This window comes from Budorcas taxicolor, chromosome 3 (assembly GCF_023091745.1).
Source record: "Budorcas taxicolor isolate Tak-1 chromosome 3, Takin1.1, whole genome shotgun sequence".
Taxonomy (NCBI): Eukaryota; Metazoa; Chordata; class Mammalia; order Artiodactyla; family Bovidae; genus Budorcas; species Budorcas taxicolor.
The window spans coordinates 42,936,041-42,962,712 of NC_068912.1; the positions used below are offsets into that span (position 1 = coordinate 42,936,041).

At 39.7% G+C, this 26,672-nt stretch overlaps 1 protein-coding gene across 1 annotated transcript; it reads right to left on the reverse strand.

Moving 5' to 3' along the window:
* Positions 1-1,891: 1,891 nt before the first annotated feature.
* On the reverse strand, positions 1,892-22,710 carry LOC128044435 (vascular cell adhesion protein 1-like). The gene is made up of 9 exons (XM_052636639.1): positions 22,647-22,710; positions 21,620-21,898; positions 19,006-19,326; positions 17,241-17,507; positions 11,430-11,705; positions 9,087-9,407; positions 7,720-7,986; positions 5,417-5,683; positions 1,892-2,052 (listed from the first exon to the last, which is right to left on the reverse strand). The coding sequence occupies exons 1-9, from the start codon at positions 22,708-22,710 to the stop codon at positions 1,892-1,894; spliced, it is 2,223 nt and encodes a 740-aa protein (XP_052492599.1).
* Between the last annotated feature and the right edge of the window lie 3,962 nt (positions 22,711-26,672).

Sequence of the window (26,672 nt, forward strand, 5' to 3'; positions counted from 1 at the left end):
TTTGAGTATATTTAGGGGCTTCCCAGGTGGTGCTAATGGTAAAGAGCTCACCTGCCAAAGCAGGAGACACAAGAGACAGGGTTTCCATCCCTGGGTTGGCAAGATCCCCTAGAGGAGGAAATGACAACCCACTCCAGTATTCTTGCCTGGAGAATCCCATAGACAGAGGAGCCTGGAGGGCTACAGTCCATGGGGTAGCAAAGAGTCGGACTCGCCTAAAGTGACTCAGCAGGCATGCATGTAAGGTTTAAAAGCTGGCAAACAAAACAATGTTCTACTTAGGGTTACCTGTATAGGTATAAGCGCTTCCCCAATGGCTCAGCGGGTAAAGGATCTTCCTGCAAAGCAGGAGACACAGGAGACATGGATTCCATTCCTGGGTCGGGAAGATCCCTTGCAGAAGGAAATGGCAACCCACTCCAGTATTCTTGCCTGGAAATCCCATGGACAGAAGAGCCTCCAGGCTCCAGTCCATGGGGTTGCAAAGAGCTGGACACGACCGAGTGAGTAAAAACATATATAGGTATAAAATCCCCAAAGAAAGGAGGGGAAAGGTTAATGTACAATTCAAGATATTGTTGAAGCCTCAGTAACAGAGCTACAGTCAATAAATGGTCAATGGCATCTAAGAGGCTCTGACGGAGAAGGAAATGGCACCCCAGTCCAGTGTTCTTGCCTGGAGAATCCCAGGGACGGGGGAGCCTGGTGGGCTGCCGTCTCTGGGGTCGCACAGAGTCAGACGCGACTGACGCGACCTCGCAGCAGCAGCAACAGCAGGAGACTCTGAAGAAGAGTAATGCTCTATCTCTTCGCTTTAGTGGCACGGGTGTCCACTTGCTGCCCTTTAATATGTCCATGTTCATCTGCAGTCACTCCTTCTGTGCATACTATATTAAGAAAAAATTTTTTTAGTTGCAGGTTCCAAGGCTACTAAACCAGGTATTTCAATTAAATAGGTTAGGATGGCCCCAAGATAAGTAAATATCTGTAAAGTTCTCATGGTGATTCTGATAAAAGGAATCTGAGGAGCACACTTCAAGTAGATATTTCTATGGGCTTGAACTCTCCAGTATTTGGAACTTGACATTACCAAAAGAGCTACAACATGATTAAAGGAGGCAACTTATAATAAATAAACACACAACTCTTTCAATTCCAGAAATCATCGCTTTACTATACCAAAAACCCTAAACATTTACAAAAGAAAATCAAAAAAGGTTGCATTTTTAGACCACTTGGGAAAATTACACAAGAGTCTGATGAACAAACAACATCAAAAAATGTCTCTGTACCATGTCAGTACCACCCAGAGAAATCCAGTTAACCATTATACCATAGATTGAAGTGTTTAGTACCTGAAAGTCAACCCAGTGCCCTCTTGGTTTCTCATTTGTCTATGACAATATAAAACCCTGGCATCTTTACACAACATGAAATTGTTGCCCATGAACTTAATAGGAATAAAATTTTATTAAAGGAAATAAAATATTAAAAAGATGACATAGTTCAGCTGCCAGTTGACATTAAGATGCATTAAGTTATAACAATCAGTTCAAGCAACATTTTAATAATTTTAGATATAGTGACTCTAGTGTGCTGATATCCCAAGCAACCTTGCTACAGCATAGTTTTACATATATACAAATCATGTTATTGTATATACAACATCAAGAAATGACTCGAGTCATCTCAATGGTAGTGCCTGGTTTTTAAGCAAAAATTTTCCTTTGGCTTCTTGCTCACAGTGAGGGCCATAGGCAGCCATTTCTTTCCCAGCATTCACCGCACTCAGGGAAGCCTGAACTCCCAGTCTCTGTTTTGCTCGTGGAATGATGAGCAGTATTGAGCATCTGGACTGACGGCATCTTTGGTGGAACATTTCACGCAGTGGCTACACTTTTGTTGTCTGTGCTTCTACAAGACTGTATGACCCTGTCATGTTGGCTTTTCTAGCAAAGTAGGTAACCATTCCAATGGCAGTTAATATTAAGGCGGATGCACAATAGAGCACGAGAAATTCAGGAGAAAAATAGTCCTTGTTACTTTCTCTTCCTGGAAAATAACAAGATGGATACAATCAATATCTGGTATGAAAAGAAATTGTTTAATAATTACTGTCACAAGTTTTATTTTAACAGTACCACTAGTTCTCTGAAAAAAAGTGAGTTAAATCAGTGATAAGAACCAATAGAACTCAAATGCACATTTCTCTGAATTAATGAAATAATCGGCAGTTGCTAAGGTCATAATGAGTCTAAAGATGACAGCTGCTAACTTTCACAAACTTGGATTCACATAGATGCAGGTCCAGTAACAGGATGGAAGGAAGGGTGCAACTATTTAGGGCTCATTTAGAAGAGTAAGAATGGGACAAGAGTGTTTGTTTTGGGAAATAAAAGTACATACTAAAGAACTAGGACTCTGATTATTAATGAATTAAAATAACTAACCAAGTCTTCAAGAAAGGTCTTGAAATACCTACAGTGCAACCATTATAGTCAAACATCATGTATGAGATAATAAGAGAAATAATTCTTCCCGATGGGTTTTTTTAGAAATATATAGAAAATTTTATATTTTGTATCTCTGAAGTAAGGCATCTTAATATACATTATTCCTCTTCAGCATTTATATCATTTCTTGACAATATGTAGTTATCTGGATAGCTTTATATTTTTGCTTAAGTGTTACTGCCTCAAAGAGGCATTCTCTGACCTGCATTACCACCAGCCTAAATTAGGAATCTTAACATACAGGAGGAGAAGGGGGCAATAGAGGATGAGATGGTTGAGTGGCATCACCGACTCAATGGACATGAGTCTGAGCAGGCTCCAGGAGATGGTGAAGACATGGAAGCCTGGCATGCTGCAGACCATGGGGTCGCAAAGAGTCAGACACAATTAAGTGACTGAACAACGACAATGCACTTTTTTCCCTGTATGCTTTTATAGCCCACTACATTTCCCTCCACAGCCCTCATCACAGCTTACATTTAAACATTTGTGTGTTTGATTATCTATTAATTTTTGTTCCCTCCTTCAGACTGAATTACATAAGGGCATGTATCTAGTTTCTTTTGATCCACCACTCAATAGCTAGTAACTGGCTCACTGCTTGGAGTAACTTGCGCCCAATAAATATCTTTTTTCCCCCCAATAAATATCTTTTGAATATCAATATATATTGTTTTCTTTCTACATCCTGTCATTGTCATTTAGTTATAAATCGAGTTCATAAAGTAATAGTGTCACAAAACTTTTAAATTTGTACTCTTCCTACTATACTAAAGATCTTCTGACAGTTACAATAGTATTTAACATTTTAACCTTATAAGAACATCTGAAGAAGACAGCATGGTGTTTACTGGCAATTTATCTCTATTTATATTTATGTTTTCACAGCACAGTATGGCCTCATAAATAGTAAGTTTCTTCAAGAGGCTTCTATATTGTTTCTGTTCTAGAAGAAATGAATGATTTGACATTGATAATCACTGCTTTACTTCTAGAGGTTTCTAATCACCAATTGTCAACCAAGAAGAAAAGAATCACCAGGGTCAGATGAAGGGAAGCTGATTATCGACATTAAAAAAACTTCATCATAAACATAATGATAATTACCCTATTTTTCTACTTTTCCTTACTAGAGTAGAACTAAGAGTATGAGAGTAATATTTTAATGACATACTCATTATCATAATTATGCTTAGGCATCAGTATTGATGACATGGCAGGCAATGGTATTTCTGATCCTATTGTTTTCAATTTAATAAGTATTATACTGTCTTTTGCCTTTGGTTTTTCCCCTCAGGCATCTGCAGTACATTTTTGCTGCTGAGTTGGTTACCAGGGCAACCTTCAAATATAGTTTTCTATTAACTGTATCAATACTGAAAATTCTAAAGACTCCCAAACATTTCTATCATTGAAATACATTTGAGCAAATGTATTTCTAAAGCAAAATAAACCAAAATTAGTTTAAAATCTCAGCTAAATGCAAAGTATGACTAGTTCAAAATTCCCAGGAAAACGTCAAATTTTTATTTCCACTCATTTGTGGTTAGTTGAAGCCATATTTAGTTTGAGGGTTCTAGCTGAGTGCCCACAATGTGCTTTAATTGTTCATTTAAGTAATGAGTGAAAAATAGCAAACATGTAAAGTTATCAACTTAATAAAGCAATTAGAAAAGACAACAATGTATGAGAAAGTTAAAAAGAGGAGAAGAAGCTTTGATATGTCTTTAAAAGAGAATCATTGACTACAAAAAGAATTATAAAAATGTTAGGAATCCAAGTCCCTGGAACTAGGCTTAATTAAAGGTGGTCTGGAGACATCAAGGATTAAATAGGAATAGATGGATTTCAACCTACTCATAACTGAGATCTCAATCATCCAGAAATCTGGAAGCATTGATTATATACATCCCTGTGTCATTTTGAGTGACATGGTACAAGGGATATTGTTGTGTTTCGAGGAGGTATTATGAAGACGGAAAACATGGTAAAGCTTATAATCTTGAGAGATTTGATGAGATGAGTAAAATTTGAACCCATTTTCTGACCCAAGCTTAAATTCTCTTTACATTGATAGTTGTTGTCTCTGGGGGCCCAGTGCCAAAGGCTCTTAAAAGTTGTATTTGTTTACAATCATGTTTATTTCAAGTCTGGCTTCCAGTACACAGTAGGAGCTCCTTACCACTCAAGGAGTGGAAGACTGAGCAATAAACGCTGACACTTTCTACTTCCACTAATAAGATCAACAGATCCTACTGAGTTCACAGATGGATTGAAATTAAGCTGGCCCCTGAAATTCCTCTGCTGGGGCATTGCCCCCTCCCTCCCTTTCTCCATCAGAATACAGCAGGATGGACAAGGAGCTTAGATATTCTAAGGAAGTAATTCTGTAGTCTAGAGACTCCTTTACATTGTTCAGCATTAAGATCATCATTCTCAAATCCAGAGAAGAGTCAGTCTGGAAAATACCTACAGTCACTTCTTGTTCAGAGAGTGACACTGTCTTCGGGTAGGAAGGAAAAGGGTCTAGATAAACCTTTCTTTTTCCCTGTGCCAATTCTACTTCTTTAGTTTCCCTATAACTCCCAAAGAAAGATTTTGAAAATACATTTAAACACGTAAGAAATGCAAGACCTCCGAGACCAATGATAAATTCAAATAGCAAATGGGAATTCTACACTGATGTATGATAAATGTCAGCATCCTGGCTAAACTCCTTAGGATAGAGCACCTGTACATGATTATTTTAGGAAACACTAAGAAATAACCAAAATTGACATGGAATTCAGTTCCATTTTGCCAACTCATTCATCTAACCCTTGAAATTCTCTACAACCCACCAAGCTTCAGACCTGTTATAAAAATAACAAGAAACAAACAACAACAACAAAAGAAAAACTAACCTTTAACATCAAGTGTTAGGCTCCTTAGCTGTGAGCCAACTTCATTTTTAGATTCACACTGGTATACTCCCGCATCCTCTAACTGAGCCCTGTGGATGGTATAGGCACCACCTGTAGACTTTAGCACTGTGTAGCCAGTCTCTGCTTTTTTCTTCAGAATTATCAAAGTTGGGGGAACATTCCCACATATACAGGAGATAATGACAGTGTCTCCTTCCTTGACACTCTCAGAGGGAAAAGCTGTAAGTTGTATATCTTTTGGAGCAACTGTGGAAAGAATTTAAAGATACCTCTGATTGAATGAAATAGAAACAAATTCCATATTAATTTAATGACAGTAACAATAGTTGTCAAGATGGTATTTGTGCTTACTGTTTGCCATTAAATATTTAGAGGGACAATTAAAGAAGTCAAACATTTCCTGGATTCTTATAAATGATCATATTTTTAATAAAAGAAGACATCTCATGCTTCTCTCATGTCCCTTATACAAGGGTTTCAAACCCTCAGGCCATGGCCTGGTACCAATCTGTGGCTTATTAGGAACCCAGTCACAAGCAGGCAACCCACTCCAGTATTCTTGCCTGGAGAATCCCATGGACGGAGGAGCCTGGTGGGCTACAGTCCATGGGGTCACAAAGAGTCGGACACGACTGAGCGACTTAAACAACTAACTAACCAGTCACAAGCAGGAGATGCACAGCAGACAAGCGACGCTTCATCTGTATTTACACTCCCACCCCGTGGCTAGCATTACCACCCGAGCTCCACCTCCTGTCAGATCAGTGGCAACATGAGAGTCTCAGAGAAGAATGAACCCTTCTGCACTTGAATCACACTGAAATGAGCCCCCTCCCCAACCCATGGAAAAACTGTCTTCCACAGAACCAGTCCCTGGTGCCAAAAAGTTTGGGGGCTGCAGCCTTAATGTAATTCTTACCCAACCTTAGCCAACAAATGGGTGTTTAGAAACAGTTGGAGATTTCAAATGTGGAAAATAACACTTTTTTTGGTCACTAAGTTATGCAACTATTTCTTGAAGTATAGAAGGCTTCTGAGTTTTGAGCTAGATCATTCCAGATAAAGAAATTAAGCTGTGCAGAGATGGCTCTTACAATCCTTAACACACAGTTGTTATCCTCAGCTTAGCATCTGACATACAACATCTCTGTTAATATGTAACCTGTGGAGGGAGGTACCACATCACCATTTTATAAGTGAGGTTCCCTTTAAGATTATTTGCTTTGTGACTTGATACTCTTTCCTCAACCAAAGCTACATCCTAAGAGCTTTCTTTACCATAGTGCATGGTTCTTCCAAGTTTCTTCCTTTCCTTTAAAATACAAATAATTATTGCAACAAGGTAACAAGACAGTCACTAACACCTTAGTGGAAATAATACTGAGGGATAAGAGAGGAACTGATAGCCCTAGCGAAGAAGAGGACCTCGAACCCCTAAAGGGAAGTTATGAGGGAAATCCAAATTGACTACTTCATGACTTTGCCCAAAACTGCCTAGAGCTTCAACCTGTCAACTAGAAATTATTTTGTTCTCAGTTTTGCCTCTCCATCCTGAAAAGAATAGGTCTGGATCTCCTAACTTAATCCATCCTAGTGATTCTGTGCCATTAAATTTATGAATCAGACTGAAATTCAATCTCTGAATTTATAAAAGGTATAAGTGCCTTCTTAGGTTTCTAAGCAAATCCTAGCAGACATCTTATGAGATTACCATGAGGAATTTAATCCAGTTGGATAAGATGATTTTGTATGCTAGGTGCTAAGTCGCTTCAGTCATGTCTGACTCTGCAACCCTATGGAGCATAGCTCACCTGGCTCTCCTGTCCATGGGATTCTCCAGACAAGAATTCTGGAGTGGGTTGCCGTGCCCTCCTCCAGGGAATCTTCCCAATCCAGGGATCAAACCCACATCTTACATCTAACCCGCACTGACAGGCAGATTCTTTAACACTAGTGCCACCTGGGCCCTAAGTAATTCCAAAATATGTATATACATCTTCCTATCCTTTTTTCAACACCATAATCAGTGCCTCATAAGTGTAACTGGAACTCTTGGCACAGTTCCTAGAGCTAGCCTACCACTTGAGGTTGAAGGAATTTTAGGATAAGTGACTTGGAATGGTTCATGAAGAAGTGCTATTCCAGATTTCCATGCAGAGCTCTTCAAAACATTCAGTGCATTTTGTTTTAGAACATTTGTTTTAAAAGGAATTTATTCAAAATCAGTAACACAACCAAAATAAGACTCATAACTAATAACTCATTTAATCACTTTAGCTCACCTTGGATAATTAATTTGACTTCTTTTCTGCTTATTCCAGCCTGGTTAATGCCTTCACAGACATAAATACCAGAATCTTCCATTTTTGTAGACATGAAGGTAAGAGTTGCATTCTCAGAAATAGGCTGTAGATTCCCATTACTTAGCTGCCTGCTCCACAAGATTTTGGGAGCTGGAAGGCCATTGCTAGAGCATGTCATATTCACAGAACTACCTTCCTCCAGGATGGAGGAGGGACTGACCAAGATGGTTGTATCCCTGGGAGCAACTGAAAAGGTAAAAGACACTTGTTAGCTTGGCTGTTTATACCCCAAGTTCCAAAGAGTTTTTATCAGTGTTGCAAAACTTGGCTATGTATTTGTGGATTAGAACAGTTTATAAATCTTGATAAGTTTACCAAAGGAGTTTTCTGCCCTCATTTACTTTAGCAGAAACAAAATTATTGTTTTTGTTGTTTAGTCCCTAAGTCATGTCTGATTCTTTGTGACCCCGTGGACTGTAGCTTGCCAGGCTTCTCCGTCCATGGGATTTCCCAAGCAAGAACACTGACATAGGTTGCCATTTCCTCTCCTGGGGATCTTCCCAACCCAAGGATTGAACCCAGTCTCCTGCATTAGCAGACAGATTCTTTACCACTGACCCACCATGGAAGCCCTATACAGAATGATCCAGAGTAGAATATGAACATATCATGGATATTTTCTAGTGGAAATAAATTCTATAGAAACATTCTTGTTATCAAAGAATGGATGGTCAACGATAGTATGTATTGACATTTATAGTACATTAAACATGAACATGATCTATGTAACTCGCCTGTGAAAAGCTGGACTCTATTTGTCTACCTCTTGAATCTAGGCTGTCCTTGTGACTAACTTTGACCAATATACCCTGGAAGAAGTAACTCGGTAGGACTTTCAAGCCTAAGCCCCAAGAAGCCACCTTCATTTTCACTCTCTTGAAGCCCTGCACTCTGGTGACTAGATCTATGCTACCCCTCTTCATATGAAGAAAGGAAGGTCCAGGAGCTCCCAGAGAAGGCCCAGGCTTGTGAGCGAGGCTACCTGAGACCATCCCCCACTGAACTTCCAACAGACTGAAAATGAGTATGAGAGTTCATCTGATATCATATTGAATAAACTGCTCATCTGATCTTTTCCCAAACTGCCAGCTTAGAATCACATGCAAATAAACAGTTGTTTTAAGTTTGAGGGTTGTTTTAAAATATAAAATCATTATTTTGTAGTTTCTTTTCAATTATTTCATTTCACAATGGTTTTAACCATGAACTTCATGTTAACTATTACCTGGCAAACATGATCAAAAAAAATTCACATTAAATTGTGGATACATCATACATGTACTTACCATTAACATAAAGTATCTGTGTACTCTGCCTTTGTTTGGGTTCAAATTCCATTTCATCAATAGGTAACCGAGCCAGACAAACAAGAACATTTGCAGTATCTTCAGTGGTGGGGATGAAGGTCATCTCTAAACTCTTGGTCTCTAGGGCTTTCTTACTTGCATCTTCCAAAAAGATTTTATTCATCATAATACTCTCCCCTTTAAACAATTCAATCTCCAGCCGGTCAAAAGGATACACATTAGGAACCTTGCAGCTTACACTGACTGGGTTTCCACTCACTAATGGACCACTCATTTCAATTTCTGGATCACTAGGGAAGGCTGCAAATATCAAGCAAAATATGAGGTTTATACGTGACACTAGTAGAAAAACAGAACTAATCTTTATTAAATGCAAAGTTCTCAAAGTGAAGGTTTTAATTCACCTGGGATAAAATGATTACTAATAGATGCATCACAACATTAAATATAAATATTTATGATACTAAATATAAATAATGTTGGAAACAAAAAATACCTAGCACATCAAATCATCAAGAAATAAATATACTTCTTACTCTTCTCTCCTTAGTGATACAGTCTTGCTGACAGCTAAGGACTAGTCTTTTCAAAGGACACATCAGCTTCCACCGTCTTACTTAGTATACATATATTTTAAACATTTTAAATATTTTCCATGCTGTACTGCATGTTTATTATGTCCTAGTCCCTTAATATTCATTATCTCAGTCTTTGAAACAGTGTAATCTAATGGGTATTAACTTATTTTAAAGCTAGAAAAATGCACAGAGAATGTATTTGATAGCTGCGGAGACTTATTAAACTTATAAAGGCTAAGAGTCTGCCATTTGACATCATATCTAGTAAGTCACCCAGCTGAGATCAGAATTCCTATTTCCTTGACCTCAGAGGCCAGGCATGGTTTCACAGAGCAATGCAGTTTAGACATTTTTATTTTGAATGGCAAGGTTTAGGCAGAAAGTTTTAAATGTTTCTTGAATAATACTTGTAGTTCAGAAAAAAATATAAGCGATTCAGATTCTAAGTAATATTTATAACACATCTTGATACAAATCAACAAAAGTAAGATGAGAACAGTTATCAAGAGCAATGCTAAAATTTTTTCCTCCTGAAGCAAAATGTTGTCAAGTGACAGATTCTCTAATGTTTCCACATGACCATAAGGCTTCACTGCTGGTTCTCATTGCTGTTGGGAGTGTGCCTGCATCAGCAGCTCCTGGACTCTTGGTAACATGACAAAGCAGTAAATTAAACTGTCTTTTGAGAGATTCAAATCCCTTTACAGACATACTCTAACTCATTTTGAGCAAAATCCTGAGAGGTAACACAAGTTTGGGCTGCATTTCTGGAGGAAAATATCCACAATTGTTCTCCTGGATTCTGCTGAATAAAAGCAAGGCAGAATGTGTGCACTGTGTGCTGTGCTTAGTTGCTCAGTCGTGTCTGACACTATGCAACCCCATGGACTGTGTAGACCCCCAGGCTCCTCTGTTCATGGAGTTCTCCAGACAGGAATACTGGAGTGAGTTGCCATTTCCTCTTCCAAATGATCTTCCTGACCCAGGGATCGAACTCGCATTTCTTGCATTGCAGGTGGATTCTTTGCCGTCTGAGCCACCAGGGAACTTTCTGATCACTTTGCGTATCTTGTCCTCATTCATTATAAACTGAGGAATTCCAGCAATGTCAATTCACAGAGATTTGAAGCTCTACGATTTTGTTAAGGTGACAGGAATAGCAAGGAGAAGTGTAGTATATGTATGTGGTATAAATCAATACTCAAATCCAGTGCAATCTTCTGGTTCTTCTTTTCACCTGAGCTGCTGTGCTGACCATCCCCGGTGATCATTCTAACTCCCGGGTTTTCTCCTGCTCCGCGTTGCCTCATGTCTCCATCCTGCCAACTGGCTTTCAAATGTGCCTTCAAAACGGTAGTTTTGGGCCTCACCCTCCAATTCGAATAATTCATCATCCCACCCCATTATCTGAATGGGCACTGTTTTTACTCTTTGCAGACAGCCATCTCTGTACACACCATTAACAGCCAGAGTAGGGTGGTATGCAGTATGTTCAAGTCCATGATGAGAGCGTATAGACAAGACACAAACTAAGGATCAGGGAGGCTGGATTCATATGTAATATATGCATCAAAGTTGCATCAAAAACTTTGGTTTGGAGATTTGAGAACCATTCACAGTGCTGAATTTCCTTCCTAAACACAAAGATCTTGTTGTCTATCACAGATTTCCATTCTGCTTCTTTCAATGGAACCGGGAACAACAACAACAAAAAAACCAGTAAACAATTTTGAAATCTACTTACAGTAGAGCTTCACCTGGATTCCCTTTTCCAGTTTCTTTTGCCCACACATCACAGTGCACAGGTAAAAATGTTCATGCTCAAAACTCACAGGGCTCAGGGTCAACGTGGACTTGGAGCCCTCGCTCCTCACCTTCCCGTTCAGAGGGCTGTCTATCTGGGTTCTCCAAGAGAAAGATGGGGACTCGCAGTCCCTGACATCACAGGTCAACACGACTGAGTGGCCAATCTGAGCAGCAATCTGGGGTCCAGGAGAGATCTCAACAGTAAACATTTTCTCTGGTGGGGAGAAAAGGACAAGAAAAAATAAAATTCTTTCACCAAAGTTCAATATACAGTCTTTTTTTTCTGACTTCTTTTTAGCTAACATCTGTGCCAAGAATATACTACTCCTTTCCACATTGGAACTATCAGGAAGGGAACCATATCTTTTAAGAACAAACATACAAAGTGCTGTGATTCATTCATTCAACAGAATGAACAGGGATAAAAATGTGTCAAGACAGAGATTGGCACCTTTTCATAACAAAAATTCATTCTCTACCCAAATGTGTTTATAATATTGTTATAACTGTGGGACAATAGCTCAAAAATATAAGGTTCCAATGTGTCAAGCACTGCTTAAACCACTTTACATATATGAATGCTGCTGCTGCTGCTAAGTCGCTTCAGTCGTGTCTGACTTTGCGACCCCATAGACGGCAGCCCACCAGGCTCCCCCGTTATCTTATTTAATCCACACAACTTCAGGATCTGGTATCATTGCTTCTTCTCCTTGACTCTCAGTGTCTCATTCTACTTTTCCTTATTTTCCTTCCCTTCCTCCTTTTCCTTCTCCTCCCCTTTCTTCTTGAGGAAAAATAACTTCACCCAACCTGCAAGTGGCAAAATTAGGACTTGAAGCCAGGTGAGTCTCATTTAAGATCCCAGCTTTTCACTTGACCAACTAAATCAAAATATCCTCAAGTGGAGATAAAACCAAATCTAAGGAAAGTACTGAAAAATAGCTATATAAATATGGCTTCTGATTAGAAACAATACCTGTCACAGACCAGTATTTAGAGCTTCTGTATCAACAGAATAAATTTGTAACGTGAAAGTCACACAGAATCACACTGAAAACACATACTGAAATCCCATTATCAGTATGAAACCAGTATGATTTCAGAATCACACTGAAAAGTCAAAATCTAAGCATTAAAGTGGTATGCAAGCCACCTCTTAAATTTGCTTAATACAACATAAAAATACTTTATAATTATTTCAATGGCTGAAATGCCAGGGCAAACTCCTAAGTCTGAAATATCTAGCAAAGTTCTTTGACTACCAATGCAATCCCCGCGGGGCACCCCACCTGCTGCGGGATGATTACTGTCTAGGGAGAAAAATAATTTTAAATCTTGACTCTATTCCCCTAGCAAAAGTGGGAGTGGTTGGGCACCTCTTAAAATGACAGGTGAGACTCCACAGAAAACTCACTAAAAAACTTGCCCTTGTAAATAGCTGGCTAGAGATAGAAAAAAGAAATCACAGCATATACATAAGCCAAAGGCACCACATTTTGAAGGATTCTCATCCATGCCAGAAGATTTTTTTCAGTTTGGTTTGTCTAACACGGTCATTATGGTGTCTTCCAAAAAATGCTTCCCTCAAATTACCATAACAAACTGACATGCTATCAGATTTTTGAAGAAGTTCATTCAGAGCAGTAACCAGTGTTTCTGAATTCCTTATATGCTAATGTGAGAATGGAGAACATAAAGATCTACTTCCTGCCTATGAACAGTCTCAGGTTGTATTTTACAGTGGCTGCGTATGTTACCATGTAAACTCATGACTCCTGAAAGAGTAACTCTGAGATAGAAAAAAGTGTTAGTCGCTCAGCCATGGCCGACTCTTTGTGACCCCATGGACTATAGCCTTCCATGCTCCTCTGTCCACAGAATTCTACAGGCAAGAATACTGGGGTGGGTAGCCATTCCCTTCTCCACTTCTCCAGAAGATCTTCCAGGTCTAAGATAACTGCAGTTCAATTCTCTCTTCAGCACTTAAGGTTGCTAATGTCCTGTGATGCAAAATGGAGAGCAGCACTGCCTAATCCATGTTTCCTTTTCACATTGAAATGGGATACAGCTAATCATGGGAGAGAGTTATTCCAGAGGAAAGATTAGCTTTACATGCTTTTATCAGTGTAATGTTTTTCCTGGTTTCTTGAGAAATGCTGACCTAAAAGCCAACCGGTTCATCTTTTGAGAGAGTTTGAATTGTATCTTTTTAGCCACGCAAGTTCAAATTCCATGTTTCCATATTTTAAAAGTATGTTTTTTAATTTATGTTCACAAGTTATTCATTCAGTATCTACTGAGCACCTCTACATGGCAGGCACTTGTAAAACACACACACACACACAATGGTCCCTAACTTTAAGGGGTTTCCAGATTAACGGAAAGATGCACTCACACAAGGATTGGCTCTTACTAAAAATATTTAAATTATCTATTTATACATCTGCCAATCTCTAGATTATAAGTTCCTCTAGGGTAATCACTGTAACTTTTTATGTCTGTACCCCTAGCACCAAGCACAATTCTTCGATTCTTGGACAAGGCACCTTAATTAATGTACGTTAAACTGAACAACCTAGAGCCAGACATCCTGGAATGTGAAGTCAAGTGGGCCTTAGAAAGCATCACCAAGAACAAAGCTAGTGGAGGTGGTGGAATTCCAGTTGAGCTCTTTCAAATCCTGAAAAATGATGCTGTGAAAGTGCTCCACTCAATATGCCAGCAAATTTGGAAAACTCACCAGTGGCCACAGGACTGGAAAACGTCAGTTTTCATTCCAATCCCAAAGAAAGGCAATGCCAAAGAATGCTCAAACTACTGCACAATTGCACTCATCTCACACGCTAGTAAAGTAATGCTCAAGATTCTCCAAGCCAGGCTTCAGTAATACGTGAACCGTGAACTTCCAGATGTTCAAGCTGGTTTTAGAAAAGGCAGAGGAACCAGAGATCAAATTGCCAACATCTGCTGGATCATGAAAAAAGCAAGAGAGTTCCAGAAAAACATCTATTTCTGCTTTATTGACTATGCCAAAGCCTTTGACTGTGTGGATCACAATAAACTGTGGAAAATTCTGAAAGAGATGGGAATACCAGACCACCTGACCTACCTCTTGAGAAACATATATGCAGGTCAGGAAGCAACAATTAGAACTGGACATGGAACAATAGACTGGTTCCAAATAGGAAAAGGAGTACGTCAAGGCTGGCTGTATATCGTCTCCCTGCTTATTTAACTTATATGCAGAGTACATCATGAGAAACCCTGGGCTGGAAGAAGCACAAACTGGAATCAAGATTGCTGGGAGAAATATCAATCACCTCAGATATGCAGATGACGCCACCCTTATGGCAGAAAGTGAAGAGGAGCTAAAAAGCCTCCTGATGAAAGTGAAAGAGGAGAGTGAAGAAGTTGGCTTAAAGCTCAACATTCAGAAAACGAAGATTATGGCATCCGGTCCTATCACTTCATGGGGAGTAGATGGGGAAACAGTGGAAACAGTGTCAGACTTTATTTTGGGGGGGCTCCAAAATCACTGCAGATTGTGACTGCAGCCATGAAATTGAAAGACGCTTACTCCTTGGAAGAAAAGTTATGACCAATCTAGATAGCATATAGAAAAGCAGAGACATTACTTTGTCAACAAAGGTCCGTCTAGTCAAGGCTATGGTTTTTTCCTGTGGTCATGTATGGATATGAGAGTTGGACTGTGAAGAAAGCTGAGCACCAAAGAATTGATGCTTTTGACCTGTGGTGTTGGAGAAGACTCTTGAGAGTCCCTTGGACTGCAAGGAGATCCAACCAGTCCATTCTAAAGGAGATCAGTCCTGGGTACTCATTGGAAGGACTGATGCTAAAGCTGAAACTGCAGTACTTTGGCCACCTCATGAGAAGAGTTGACTCATTGGAAAAGACTTTGATGCTGGGAGGGACTGGGGGCAGGAGGAGAAGGGGATGACAGAGGATGAGATAGCTGGATGGGATCACCAACTCGATGGACATGAGTTTGGGTGAACTCCAGGAGTTGGTGATGGACAGAGAGGCCTGGCGTGCTGCAGTTCATGGGGTTGCAGAGTTGGACATGACTGAGCGACTGAACTGAACAACTGAACTGAAACTGAACAAAAGCACATACAAGTTCATAAGAAGTATTGAATGTACTTGAAGGGATCAAAAACTAGCGGTGCCTAACACAAACTGCAATTGGGAGGCTGACATGAGCTTGATCTTGAAGGATGGCTAAAACTTCGCCACGTAAGGAAGGAAAGGACGTTTGAAGCAGAAGTTATAGCATAAACAGACACAGAGTCACCCACAAAGATGCAAAGGTCATTTCTGACTAGATTCTGAAGAGTTTTATGCAACTATTTTAAGAAATGTGAGTTATAATTAATATGCAGTTAGGGTCAAGTTGAAGTCATATAAAATATGCCGTCTTCTTGTTTCAAGAAGATCGCTCTGGTAGTAGAAGGAAATGGCAACCCACTCCAGTGTTCTTGCCTGGAGAATCCCAGGGACGGGGGAGCCTGGTGGGCTGCCGTCTATGCGGTCGCACAGAGTCGGACACGACTGAAGCGACTTAACAGCAGCAGCAGCAGCAGCAGTACATAGGATTATGTTGGGGGACAGAATGATAGTAGGGCGACCATTTAAAAACAATTAGCCATAGTTAAAAAATCATGGAGTTTGGAGGTGAAACGGGTCTATGTTAAAATCATAGTAAATGCCACTAATGAGTTACTTGACGTGGCAAATTGTGAACTATTCTGAGCCTGAGCTTTTATTCACTTCATAAGGTTGTGGCTAAACCTAAAGTGGTAATATTTATAAAGTAGCAAGGAAACTCCTGGCAAGTATTAGATGTACAATAAATAAGAGCCATTATTAATCTCTGTGAGACATTATTCTCTGATCGCTAAATGAATACAAAGTACTTACTTCTTAGTCATTTCTTAAAGATCACAGGAAACATATGCAAAGTGCCTGGAATATAGCTGATGATCAGTGAATGTTATTTAAGAATATCTTTCAGGAGCCCAAATGAGAGATGATGAAGTAAAGCTATGGCAAGAGGTTTGAATAGAGGTCAGAGTCTAAGAGGGATCATTTTGAAGTAGAACCAACAGGTTTTGATGATATGGAATAGGAACACGAATTTCAGAGTAAACAGCATATATCCATGATACATAGCTCAAATATTGGAAGTGACAAGGGAGGAGGATTAGACATGGGAAACTGAGAATACTAATATACAAGGGGCAGAAGGGAGAGAGAAAGACAGGGCTGAGGAAACGAAAGAATGATGAGACATGAAAAGTAGCCAAAACAGCAGAACCAAGGAAGCTCTGGCAGAAAAGATTTCATCCAAAAAGCATGAGCAAGGTGGGTATATGATTGTGCTACAGTACGGAACAGACAAATGGGTCATCGTAAACCATAATGAGGGTTTCCCTGGTGGCTCAGATGGTAAAGAGTCTGCCTGCAGTGTGGGAGACTGAGACTCGGGTTCGATTCCTGGGTTGGGAAAATCCCCTGGAGAAGGAAATGGTAACCCATTCCAGTACCCTTGTCAGGAAAATTCCATGGACGAAGGAGCCTGGTAGGCTACAGTCCATGGGGTCACAAAGAGCTGGACATGACTGAGAAACTTCACTCACTCACTCAAAACATAATGAAGTATTTCTGGCATTGAAGTTATTTCACTATTGCTTAAATCTGAATGATGGCATCTTTTTCAATTATTGCTTACCTTGAACAACTAATTTCACCTCTTTTCTGTCTTTCCCAACCAGATTAACTCCTTCACACACATAAATCCCAGAATCTTCTGCCCTCATAGAAATTAAAGTGAGAGTTGCATTCTCAGAAAGGAGCTGTAGATTCCCACTGTCTAATTTCTTGCTCCAGAGAATCCATGGAGCTGGTAGACCTGCACTGGTACACGTCATCGTCACAGAGTCGCCTTCCTGCAGCCTTGTGGAGGGATTCACGGATATAGCTGTGTCTTTGGGTGAGACTGAGAAGGCAGAACACAGTATTAGTCATTGCTAAGCATCATAATGGTCCCACAGGGCTACTGTAAATACTCTCATGGACTGTATTTACAGCTTTCTCAATCTTTCAAACTCACTCTGCCAAACTAGTATCAAGAATTGCTGAGTCATGAAAATTAGTCAATCCAGTTTCTGACTGATTTGATGGAGTTACTTTTTTTGATGTTTGGTGTTTTCAGATGGCCATAGATACTCAGAAATTAAGAAAAACCCTTAGAATTATGTGATTCAATCTCCCAGGTAAGGTATAAATTCCAGCTCAGCTTCCTTGGCAAATTTTCATGCAAGTCAGCTTCAATACTTCCAGTGCACAAGGCAGTCCACTGCCTTATAGTAAATACTGTCCATTTTATTTTTGGACAGCTCTGATTATTAGAACATTTTCCCTCTATTGAGCTAAAATCTTTCTCTTTGTAACTAACTTCTATACACTGGTCATAGTTCAGTCCTCTATTGCTAAAGAATAATCCAAATTTCACTTCTACATGACAGTCATTCAAATACTTAATTATAGCTCTCATTTCCAAGTTTTATATTCTCTAGGAAAAATATCTCCTATTTTTGACTATTCTTCTCAAAATATTGATAAAATCCTTTCCATCTCATTCTGTCTCAGCTAGACATATTGTAGAAGGCAATGCTCCTTTTAACTACGGTGTTTAGAGAAGACGAGAGCATTTTCGTCTAGAACAGAGCACAGTGAGTCACTCTTACAAAACTTTGGGATTACAAGACTGCCTCAAATCCCCCAGCCATATCCAAGAGAATGGAGACAATCAAATCTCATCTCCTCCTTCCCACCCCATGCAGACGTGTCCAGGTGTGCACACTCATATAAACTCACACACAGACTAAGCGCTGCTTGTAGAACTTCTATACTTTGATATTTCAATGCATGATGTAAGAGTTTACAAAACATAATTTTAAACATTTTATCACTTGAGCCTATTATTTCTCACTACCCAATCAGGTGGTGGTGATTTAATCATCAAGTAGGGTTCAACTCTTGTGATCCCATGGGCTATAGCTGCAGGGCTCCTCAGTCAATGGGATTTAATAGGCAAGAGTACTGGAGGGGATTGCCATTCCCTTCTCCATGGGATCTTCCCAATCTAGGGATAGAACCCTGGTCTCCTGCATTGCAGGCAGATTCTTTACCAACTGAGTCACCAGGGAAGCTTCCCAGTCAAGTGGTATTATTATTATTCTCCTTTGATAGACTGAGAAATTAAGTGAACCAAAATCATAATTAATGGAGCCATCCATACCTTGAGTTAGTTCAACTTTCTCAACCCTAATTCCGTGCACTTTTTATTGAAGTATGCAGTTGACAAGAATTATGCTCTCAGTGAATCAAAATAGTATAAAAACTACAAACATGTTTCTCCTTGACTGTAGCTGCTTGGTTTATTGCTGTATACATCCAAGAGTATATTCCCATAGACAGACACAAGTACTTACTATAGACTTCCAGTTCTTTTATAGTTTTCCTTTCTTTGGGTGGAGAATCATCATCATAAATGTGTAATGTAGCTTGACAAACAAGAGCTTTCCCAATATCCTCATCAGTAGGCGAGAAGGTCACTTCCAAGCTCTTTGTTTCCTGGGCCTTTTTTTCTGAAGGCTCCAGAAATTCCTGTACTTTCATGGAACGGTTGCTTTTCAACAACTCTATCTCCAGCCTTTCGAATGGGTAAACATCAGGCACCGAACATGTGACTGTGACTGGCTTCCCGACCTCTGGGGGGCTACTCAGATGAATCTCTGGATCCTTAGAGAAAGCTGCAAAGGTCGAACGAGTACATGCATGTGGATTTTTTGTTCGTATTGTGTAAAGTCCCTTACTGATTTAAATCAAAGTAATCTGAGTCTAATATTTTTGTGAATACAATCTTAATGGAGCAGAATGAATTGTGTAAATAGTCTTTCACGGTTTAGGGTGCATTCCAAATCGGAACAATCTGTGAGAGAGTTCTTCAGCTCTGACCCTGCATGTACAAAGGGTTGCATGTTGCCAGAGTGAAAGGAGGGAGAAGAAACTTACGCTTATTGAGTACTGACACTTGCCCATCTCTGTGCTATTCATTTAACATTGATGACTTTACTCTATACTCACAACAACCCTAAGGAATAGATACCACATTTCATAGATATGAAAGCATAGACTCAGCATATTTGCACCTTTTTCCTAAGGTCACACAGCTAGTAATGGTGAAGCTGGGATTTAAACTCAAGATTTTTACTATTCCATATGACTATTGGGACTTTCATTGTGTTGTATCACAGTCTTTTATCATTATGTTATAACACAGTCTTTTATTTTGGTCAGGGTAGATATACCTCATCTTATAGATAAGGAACCTGAAGCTTAGAATATCATTGCAAAGAATAATTATTAGGCAAGACATGCTAAGAAATGAAAAGAGCAACTCTAAATAACTGGCTTTTGAACAGGCATTCATCCACCAGAAACGTACACCTGTGCAATCTTTAAGTTATAGAAGGCAGATTTGCCTTCCAAAATGCCTGACTCAACATCTAACTAATATTCCACTTGAAATTTTTAATGCAAGGAAAGCACTAGTTCAGTGAGCCATTGCTTTCTTTGCAAGGCTGCTTTCCATTGCAAATCACCATGATGGTAATACATTGGCTTGATTTAAGACTATGAAATAAGAAGAACAAAAAGGTCCCAACTCTAAAAAATATTATAATCAAATGTGGAATGGAGACAGGACTGTTAAATATAATGAAAGACAGACACTCTTGAAGAAAAAAAGAAAGAAACTTCAGGCAAGATAACTAAAGCTAGAAGGACCTTCGTTTTCATTTTTAAATCTTCAACTATTTGGTTCCTACAAGGAGAGGCAAAGGAAGTGGTAAAAATTTGTTATGTGAAGAAACAGTACTTTTCCTTTTTCCACCAATAATTTTGTCCCTTGTATTCTGAAAGAAATGCGTCTATAATCCACATAGTTTGCTGTCAGATAATGTAAGAACTGCTACTTTCCCCTGTATTTACATAAGGGAGCCTTTCATGGAGCTCAGAAAGCTTTGCAGACATAAACTCTGCATGTACAACCAGCATAATTGAAAGCAGCTGGCCAAGCACAGTTTCTTGAGAAGAATTAGCTACATAAGGGATTACTGAAGAATCAGTTAAGGTTATTGGATCAAGTTGAGCTCCACTATAGCAAAAGAAAAGCAACATAATTAGAAAAGATAATCAAATAAGATCTTCCTAAAGAGAAGACTACCAAGGATTCCGGTTTTCTGGCAGAAGCAGTAACCAGAATGCAAGTGATGTACTTCAGGTTATTTTTTCACTCCTTTTTGCTAACTTTCTTGCTGGATTGAGAATGGATTGAAATACATTTTGGTAGGCTAGTAAACAAAGGCTATTCATTCACATTCACTAGGCAAATCAGGTTCATTTTCCAAATATCCTTGAGGTTAAGCTGTTGAGCATTAAGAGTTAATGGCACCAAACAAAAACAGAAATAAAACCTTCTAAATTTATCTCTGCAGAAGTCAAACGAGTGAAAAGTTTGCAGATATTTTTCTTCTGTCTAAGGGGGAAGTTTTTGTACCAAAGCCCAGTATTAAGTTATATATCTCCTCCTTAAACTTTAAACTAATTTTAAGGACCAAATTGCATAAGAATAAATAGAAAATCCCTGAAGTATAGAATTCATAAGTCATTTGGACATATGGACAAGTACACATGTAAGAAACCAACTGGATCGAATTAAACACACACACACACAAAAGAAGAATAAAATAAAAAGAACCTTAGAAAACTTCACTTTATGGCTAAGAAAACTGAAGCCTAGAGAAGTTGAACCTCACCTGCGGTCACCATGTTCATGGCAGAGTTGGAAACAGAAGCCAAGATTTGGGTCTCTAGTCTGGTGGTAGATTCAGCTGTCTTCTAGATTTCTTGCTGCACTATGTCCCCTAGCCAAGAATCTGGACATGAGTATCCTTTTTCTTTTTTTCTTTTAAAATTATTCTTTGAGAAAATTTATGTTAAAGCAAAATGGAGAGAAAATCAAATATTGACTAAAGTACTCACAGTAGATCTCCACTCGGATTGCTTTCTCCCGTTTCATAGCCCCGCAAATCACGGTGCACAGGTACTGGTGTTCATCCTTGAAACTAACAGGATCCATGATCAGCGTGGATGTGGTCCCTTCATTTCTCACCTTCCCGTTCAGTGGACTGTCCATCTGAGTTCTCCAAGAAAATGATGGAGACTCACAGCCTGTTGCGCTACAAGTCAGTGAAACAGAGTCACCAATCTGAGTAAAAATTTTGGATTCGTTTGGGAATATGTCAACTTTGAAAGCTTGAGCTGTGAAGGCAAAAAGAGAAAAACAAGCTTACCACTGGTTTGTTTAGTATTCTACTCCTTCTTCTCTGTTCTAGTATAACACTCAAATCTGACTGCTCTCTTTCCTAAACTGCTTCTAAGGAACGTGAGGCAGCTCAGGAGTCACTGCCAAAAGAAGCTGTTTAAATCATCTTTGCTTCTGAGAATTCTCACTTCTGACCTTGATGTCCATCTATTAGTTGTTTTGTCACTTGCCAAGTTTTATCTCATTATCAAGTGTAGGAAACTAAAGAGACAGACCTTCCTAGAAACAGAGTTCAATTACTCACGCAACATTTTAAAAATTCAAAAAACAACAACTTTGCTGCTCTAACTATGACAATATAACGGTATGTATTAATAGCAGTAGTCAGTAGCACATTAAAAGTTAGGCTAAATCAAGTTTTCCTATTCTTTAAAAATCCAGGGCTTCCCTGGTGGCTCAGATAGTAAAGAACCCTCTTGAAATGCAGGAGACCAGAGTTTGATTCCTGGATTGGGAAAAGCCCCTGGAGGAGGGCATGGCAACCCACTCCAGGATTCTTGCCTGGAGAAACTCCATGGACCGAGAAACCTGGTGGGCTACAGTCCATGGAGTTGCAAAGAGTTGGACATGAATGACAAAGTACACACATTGCCTTTCTTTATTATCATAACAAAGTGACTGAAGTCAAAGTTAGAGCTAAAATGGAATGCTAGCATTTCGAGCAAATCAAGAAGAAGAACTTACAAACAGCAAACACCATCCAAAGTATATTTGAGACTCCAAAGATCACAAACATCTTCGTAGGCATTTACACTGCTGTTCTTATGGGAAAATAATGATTCCAAACGCTTCTTTCTGTTCCTCTTGAAGCTTCCTGGGAAGAGTCTTAGGCTCTTAAAGCCAGTGAGGTTCTGTGAGGAATGAAATAGAAAGTCATCTCTTTATATAGGGTCTTGTTGCAGAGATGCAAAAGCGTAGGAAAATCCCTTCAAGGGGAAACCTGGAGCAAAGCCAGAAAAAAAGTTTAACTGACACCCAGCCAAGTCCAGCATTAACCCCTTCCATGGCACTCAGTACTGAAACTGCTTTCTCCATCACAGAAAAAGAAAACACTTCCAAGGCTAAAAATTAAAACTTTTCCTTGCTTTTCCCTCCAAAAGGATATTTTTGCATGAAGCAGGAGATCAACCCTGGGATTTCTTTGGAAGAAATGATGCTAAAGCTGAAACTCCAGTACTTTGGCCACCTCATGAGAAGAGTTGACTCATTGGAAAAAAAACTCTGATGCTGGGAGGGATTGGGGGCAGGAGGAGAAGGGGATGACCGAGGATGAGATGGCTGGATGGCATCACGGACTCGATGGACGTGAGTATGAGTGAACTCTGGGAGATGGTGATGAACAGGGAGGCCTGGCGTGCTGCGATTCATGGGATCGCAAAGAGTCGGACACGACTGAGCGACTGAACTGAATGTTTGTTTCAGAATAAGATTTTCTGAATCCAACTGGGGAGAAGAGAGACAGAGAGAAAGTAAATTACACTCTAGTTCTTGAAGTGGCTGAACAGGCACTATGTCATGTGAACTGATTTTTGTCCATTATGAAGATATGTTTGCAATTCAAAGACAGAGACTATATTTTCTCTTGCAAGGAAAAGGAAAAGACACTTTCTTTTGATGAATTATTTTTAAAAAGGGAGACAGCATAGCTTCTGAGTTTCATACATTTTATTCACAAATAGTTTTTTGGGCAGCAAAGATCAAGTTTCTGAAATGATTTTCTTGAATAGAGAATAATGGAATGCTACCAAAAGAAGAGAAATATTTTCTTCTTTTGTTTTAGAAAAGTTATTAATTCTTGATTCAGTTGCTGGATAATTGAGAATCTTACATGCAGACTTGCATGCAAATGATGGAATTCCCCTGAAGTGGTAAATCTCTTAGAATGTAAGACTTAACCACAAAAGGTTAAAACATGAAAAATAATTTGTTTCTCTTATATGAGATGAGGACAACAATCTTATGCTCTTTATTTCCCCTCTAATGAAATGACTTTTTAAAAGGTATTTTTAAATAGCTGTTTTTGCCTTGCACACATGTACTTCAGTCTGCAAAACACTTACCCATCATAAAGAAACCAGAACAGCCACTTCCTTGTAATATACACGTGCAGGTCTTTCTCCCCCGTGGATCATTAGTTCCTACCATAGTCTCAGATCAGTTCTTGTTCATCACTGTATCTACTTCTGCCTTCCCAAAGCCTAATGCATGTTTTAACACTTAGCGGGTGCCAAAGAAGTATAACCATAAGTAGTTTAAATTAAAATTTGGAGAAGAAACTTCCAAAATGTTAGCAATAATATGTAACTACTGCATGAGAAAAAAATGTTGAATTTTACAAAAAAAAAAATTCCAAAGCTCACTGACTCCCAGAGATGTGTAAATAAACAGCCCTGTGCCTTTTGACAGAGAAAGACCATAACTGAGATTTGGAACTAATAATTAATTGTTCCTCATGGCTGGAGAGGTTCTGGACCTCCTCTTGGGTGCAGATGAGGCTCCCATACAACGATAAGGAGAGAAAAAGAAGTGGAAGCAGCTACTGACTGTAATAACGTGTAAGTGTGACTTCAACTGCCAAATAGCTAAGGATCAGAAAAGTAGCTTTGGCAAAATTAGCTGATGAGCAAGTAATCTACAGGTCTTTACAAGCTCATGTCATGGAAGAAGATGATCAGAACCATGTAGGTTGACTGCTTAACTCAGAGGAGATAGAAAGGGAATTATGGAATTTCAGTGTAATTCTCTGGAGCGTAAAGACAAAACTGAACAATAGGATCCCAAAATGAGATCACCAAGAACAAGTTTTTGCAAAAAAACTTCTGTTTCACACTTGAATAGAATTCTAAACTTGGAACATTGGGGAAATATTTAATCGGCTGCGAGAGCCAGCGCCCTAAGCACGGCTGAGAGGAGCTCCCCCATGTCCGAGGTCAGGGGCAGCGGCCTAGAGTGCCAGGCTGCCACGGCGCAGGAACGCCGAGAGGAGCTACCCCACTTCTGAGGTCAGTGGGGGCCGGGAGGAGCTACCCCGCGTCCGACGTCAGGGGCGGCGGCCGGGAGGAGCATCCCGAAGAGCGGTGGCTGCGCAGGCGCAGGAGGGCCTAGAGGAGTTATCCCACGTTGAAGGTCAGGAACAGCGGTGGTAAGGAGATACCCCTTGTCCAAGGTAAGGAGCAGCGAATGTACTTTGCTGGAGCAGCCATGAGGAGATACCCCACACCAAAGGTAAGAGAAACCCAAGTAAGATGGTAGGTGTTGCAAGAAGGCATCAGAGGGCAGACACACTGAAACCATACTCACAGAAAACTAGTCAATCTAATCACACTAGGACCGCAGCCTTGTCTAACTCAATGAAACCAAGCCATGCCTGCGGGGCAACCCAAGAGGGGCGGGTCATGGTGGAGAGGTCTGACAGAGCGTGGTCCACTGGAGAAGGGAATGGCAAGACACTTCAGTATTCTTGCCTTGAGAACCCCATGAACAGTATGAAAAGGCAAAATGATAGGATACCAAAAGAGGAACTCCCCAGGTTGGTAGGTGCCCAATATGCTACTGGAGATCAGTGGAGAAATAACTCCAGAAAGAATGAAGGTATGGAGCCAAAGCAAAAACAATACCCAGTTGTGGATGTGACTGGTGATAGAAGCAAGATCCGATGCTGTAAAGAGCAGTATTGCATAGGAAACTGGAATGTCAGGTCCATCAATCAAGGCAAATTAGAAGTGGTCAAACAAGAGATGGCAAGGGTGAACGTCGACATTCTAGGAATCAGTGAACTAAAATGGACTGGAATGGGTGAATTTAACTCAGATGACCATTATATCTACTACTGCGGGCAGGAATCCCTCAGAAGAAATGGAGTAGCCATCATGGTCAACAAAAGAGTCCAAAATGCAGTACTTGGATGCAATCTCAAAAACCACACAATGATCTCTGTTCGTCTCCAAGGCAAACCATTCAATATCAGTTATCCAAGTCTATGCCCCAACCAGTAACACTGAAGAAACTGAAGTTGAACCATTGTATGAAGACCTACAAGACCTTTTAGAACTAACACCTAAAAAAGATGTCCTTTTCGTTAAAGGGGACTGGAATGCAAAAGTAGGAAATCAAGAAACACCTGGAGTAACAGGCAAATTTGGCTTTGGAATGTGGAATGAAGCAGGGCAAAGACTAATAGAGTTTTGCCAAGAAAATGCATTGGTCATAGCAAACACCCTCTTCCAACAACACAAGAGAAGACTACACATGGACATCACCAGATGGTCAACACCGAAATCAGACTGATTACATTCTATGCAGCCAAAGATGGAGAAGCTCTATACAGTCAACAAAAACAAGACCAGGAGCTGACGGTGGCTCAGATCATGAACTCTATATTACCAAATTCAGACTCAAATTGAAGAAAGTAGGGAAAACCACTAGACCATTCAGGTATGACCTAAATCAAATCCCTTATGATTATACAGTGGAAGTGAGAAATAGATTTAAGGGACTAGATCTGATAGATAGAGTGCCTGATGAGCTATGGACTGAGGTTCGTGACATTGTACAGGAGACAGGGATCAAGACCATCCCCAAGAAAAAGAAATGCAAAAAAGCAAAATGGCTGTCAGGAGGCCTTACAAATAGCTGTGAAAAGAAGAGAAGCAAAAAAGCAAAGGAGAAAAGGAAAGATATAAGCATCTGAATGCAGAGTTCCAAAGAAAA

Coding starts and splice junctions, on each gene's coding strand:
- LOC128044435 (XM_052636639.1), bottom strand. CDS start 22,710: ATGCCTACGAAGATGTTTGTGATCTTTGGAGTCTCAAATATACTTTGG. Junction 21,899..22,646: donor TTGGATGGTGTTTGCTGTTT/GTAAGTTCTTCT, acceptor TTGCCTTCACAG/CTCAAGCTTTCAAAGTTGAC. Junction 7,987..9,086: donor ACAGATACTTTATGTTAATG/GTAAGTACATGT, acceptor TTACCTTTTCAG/TTGCTCCCAGGGATACAACC.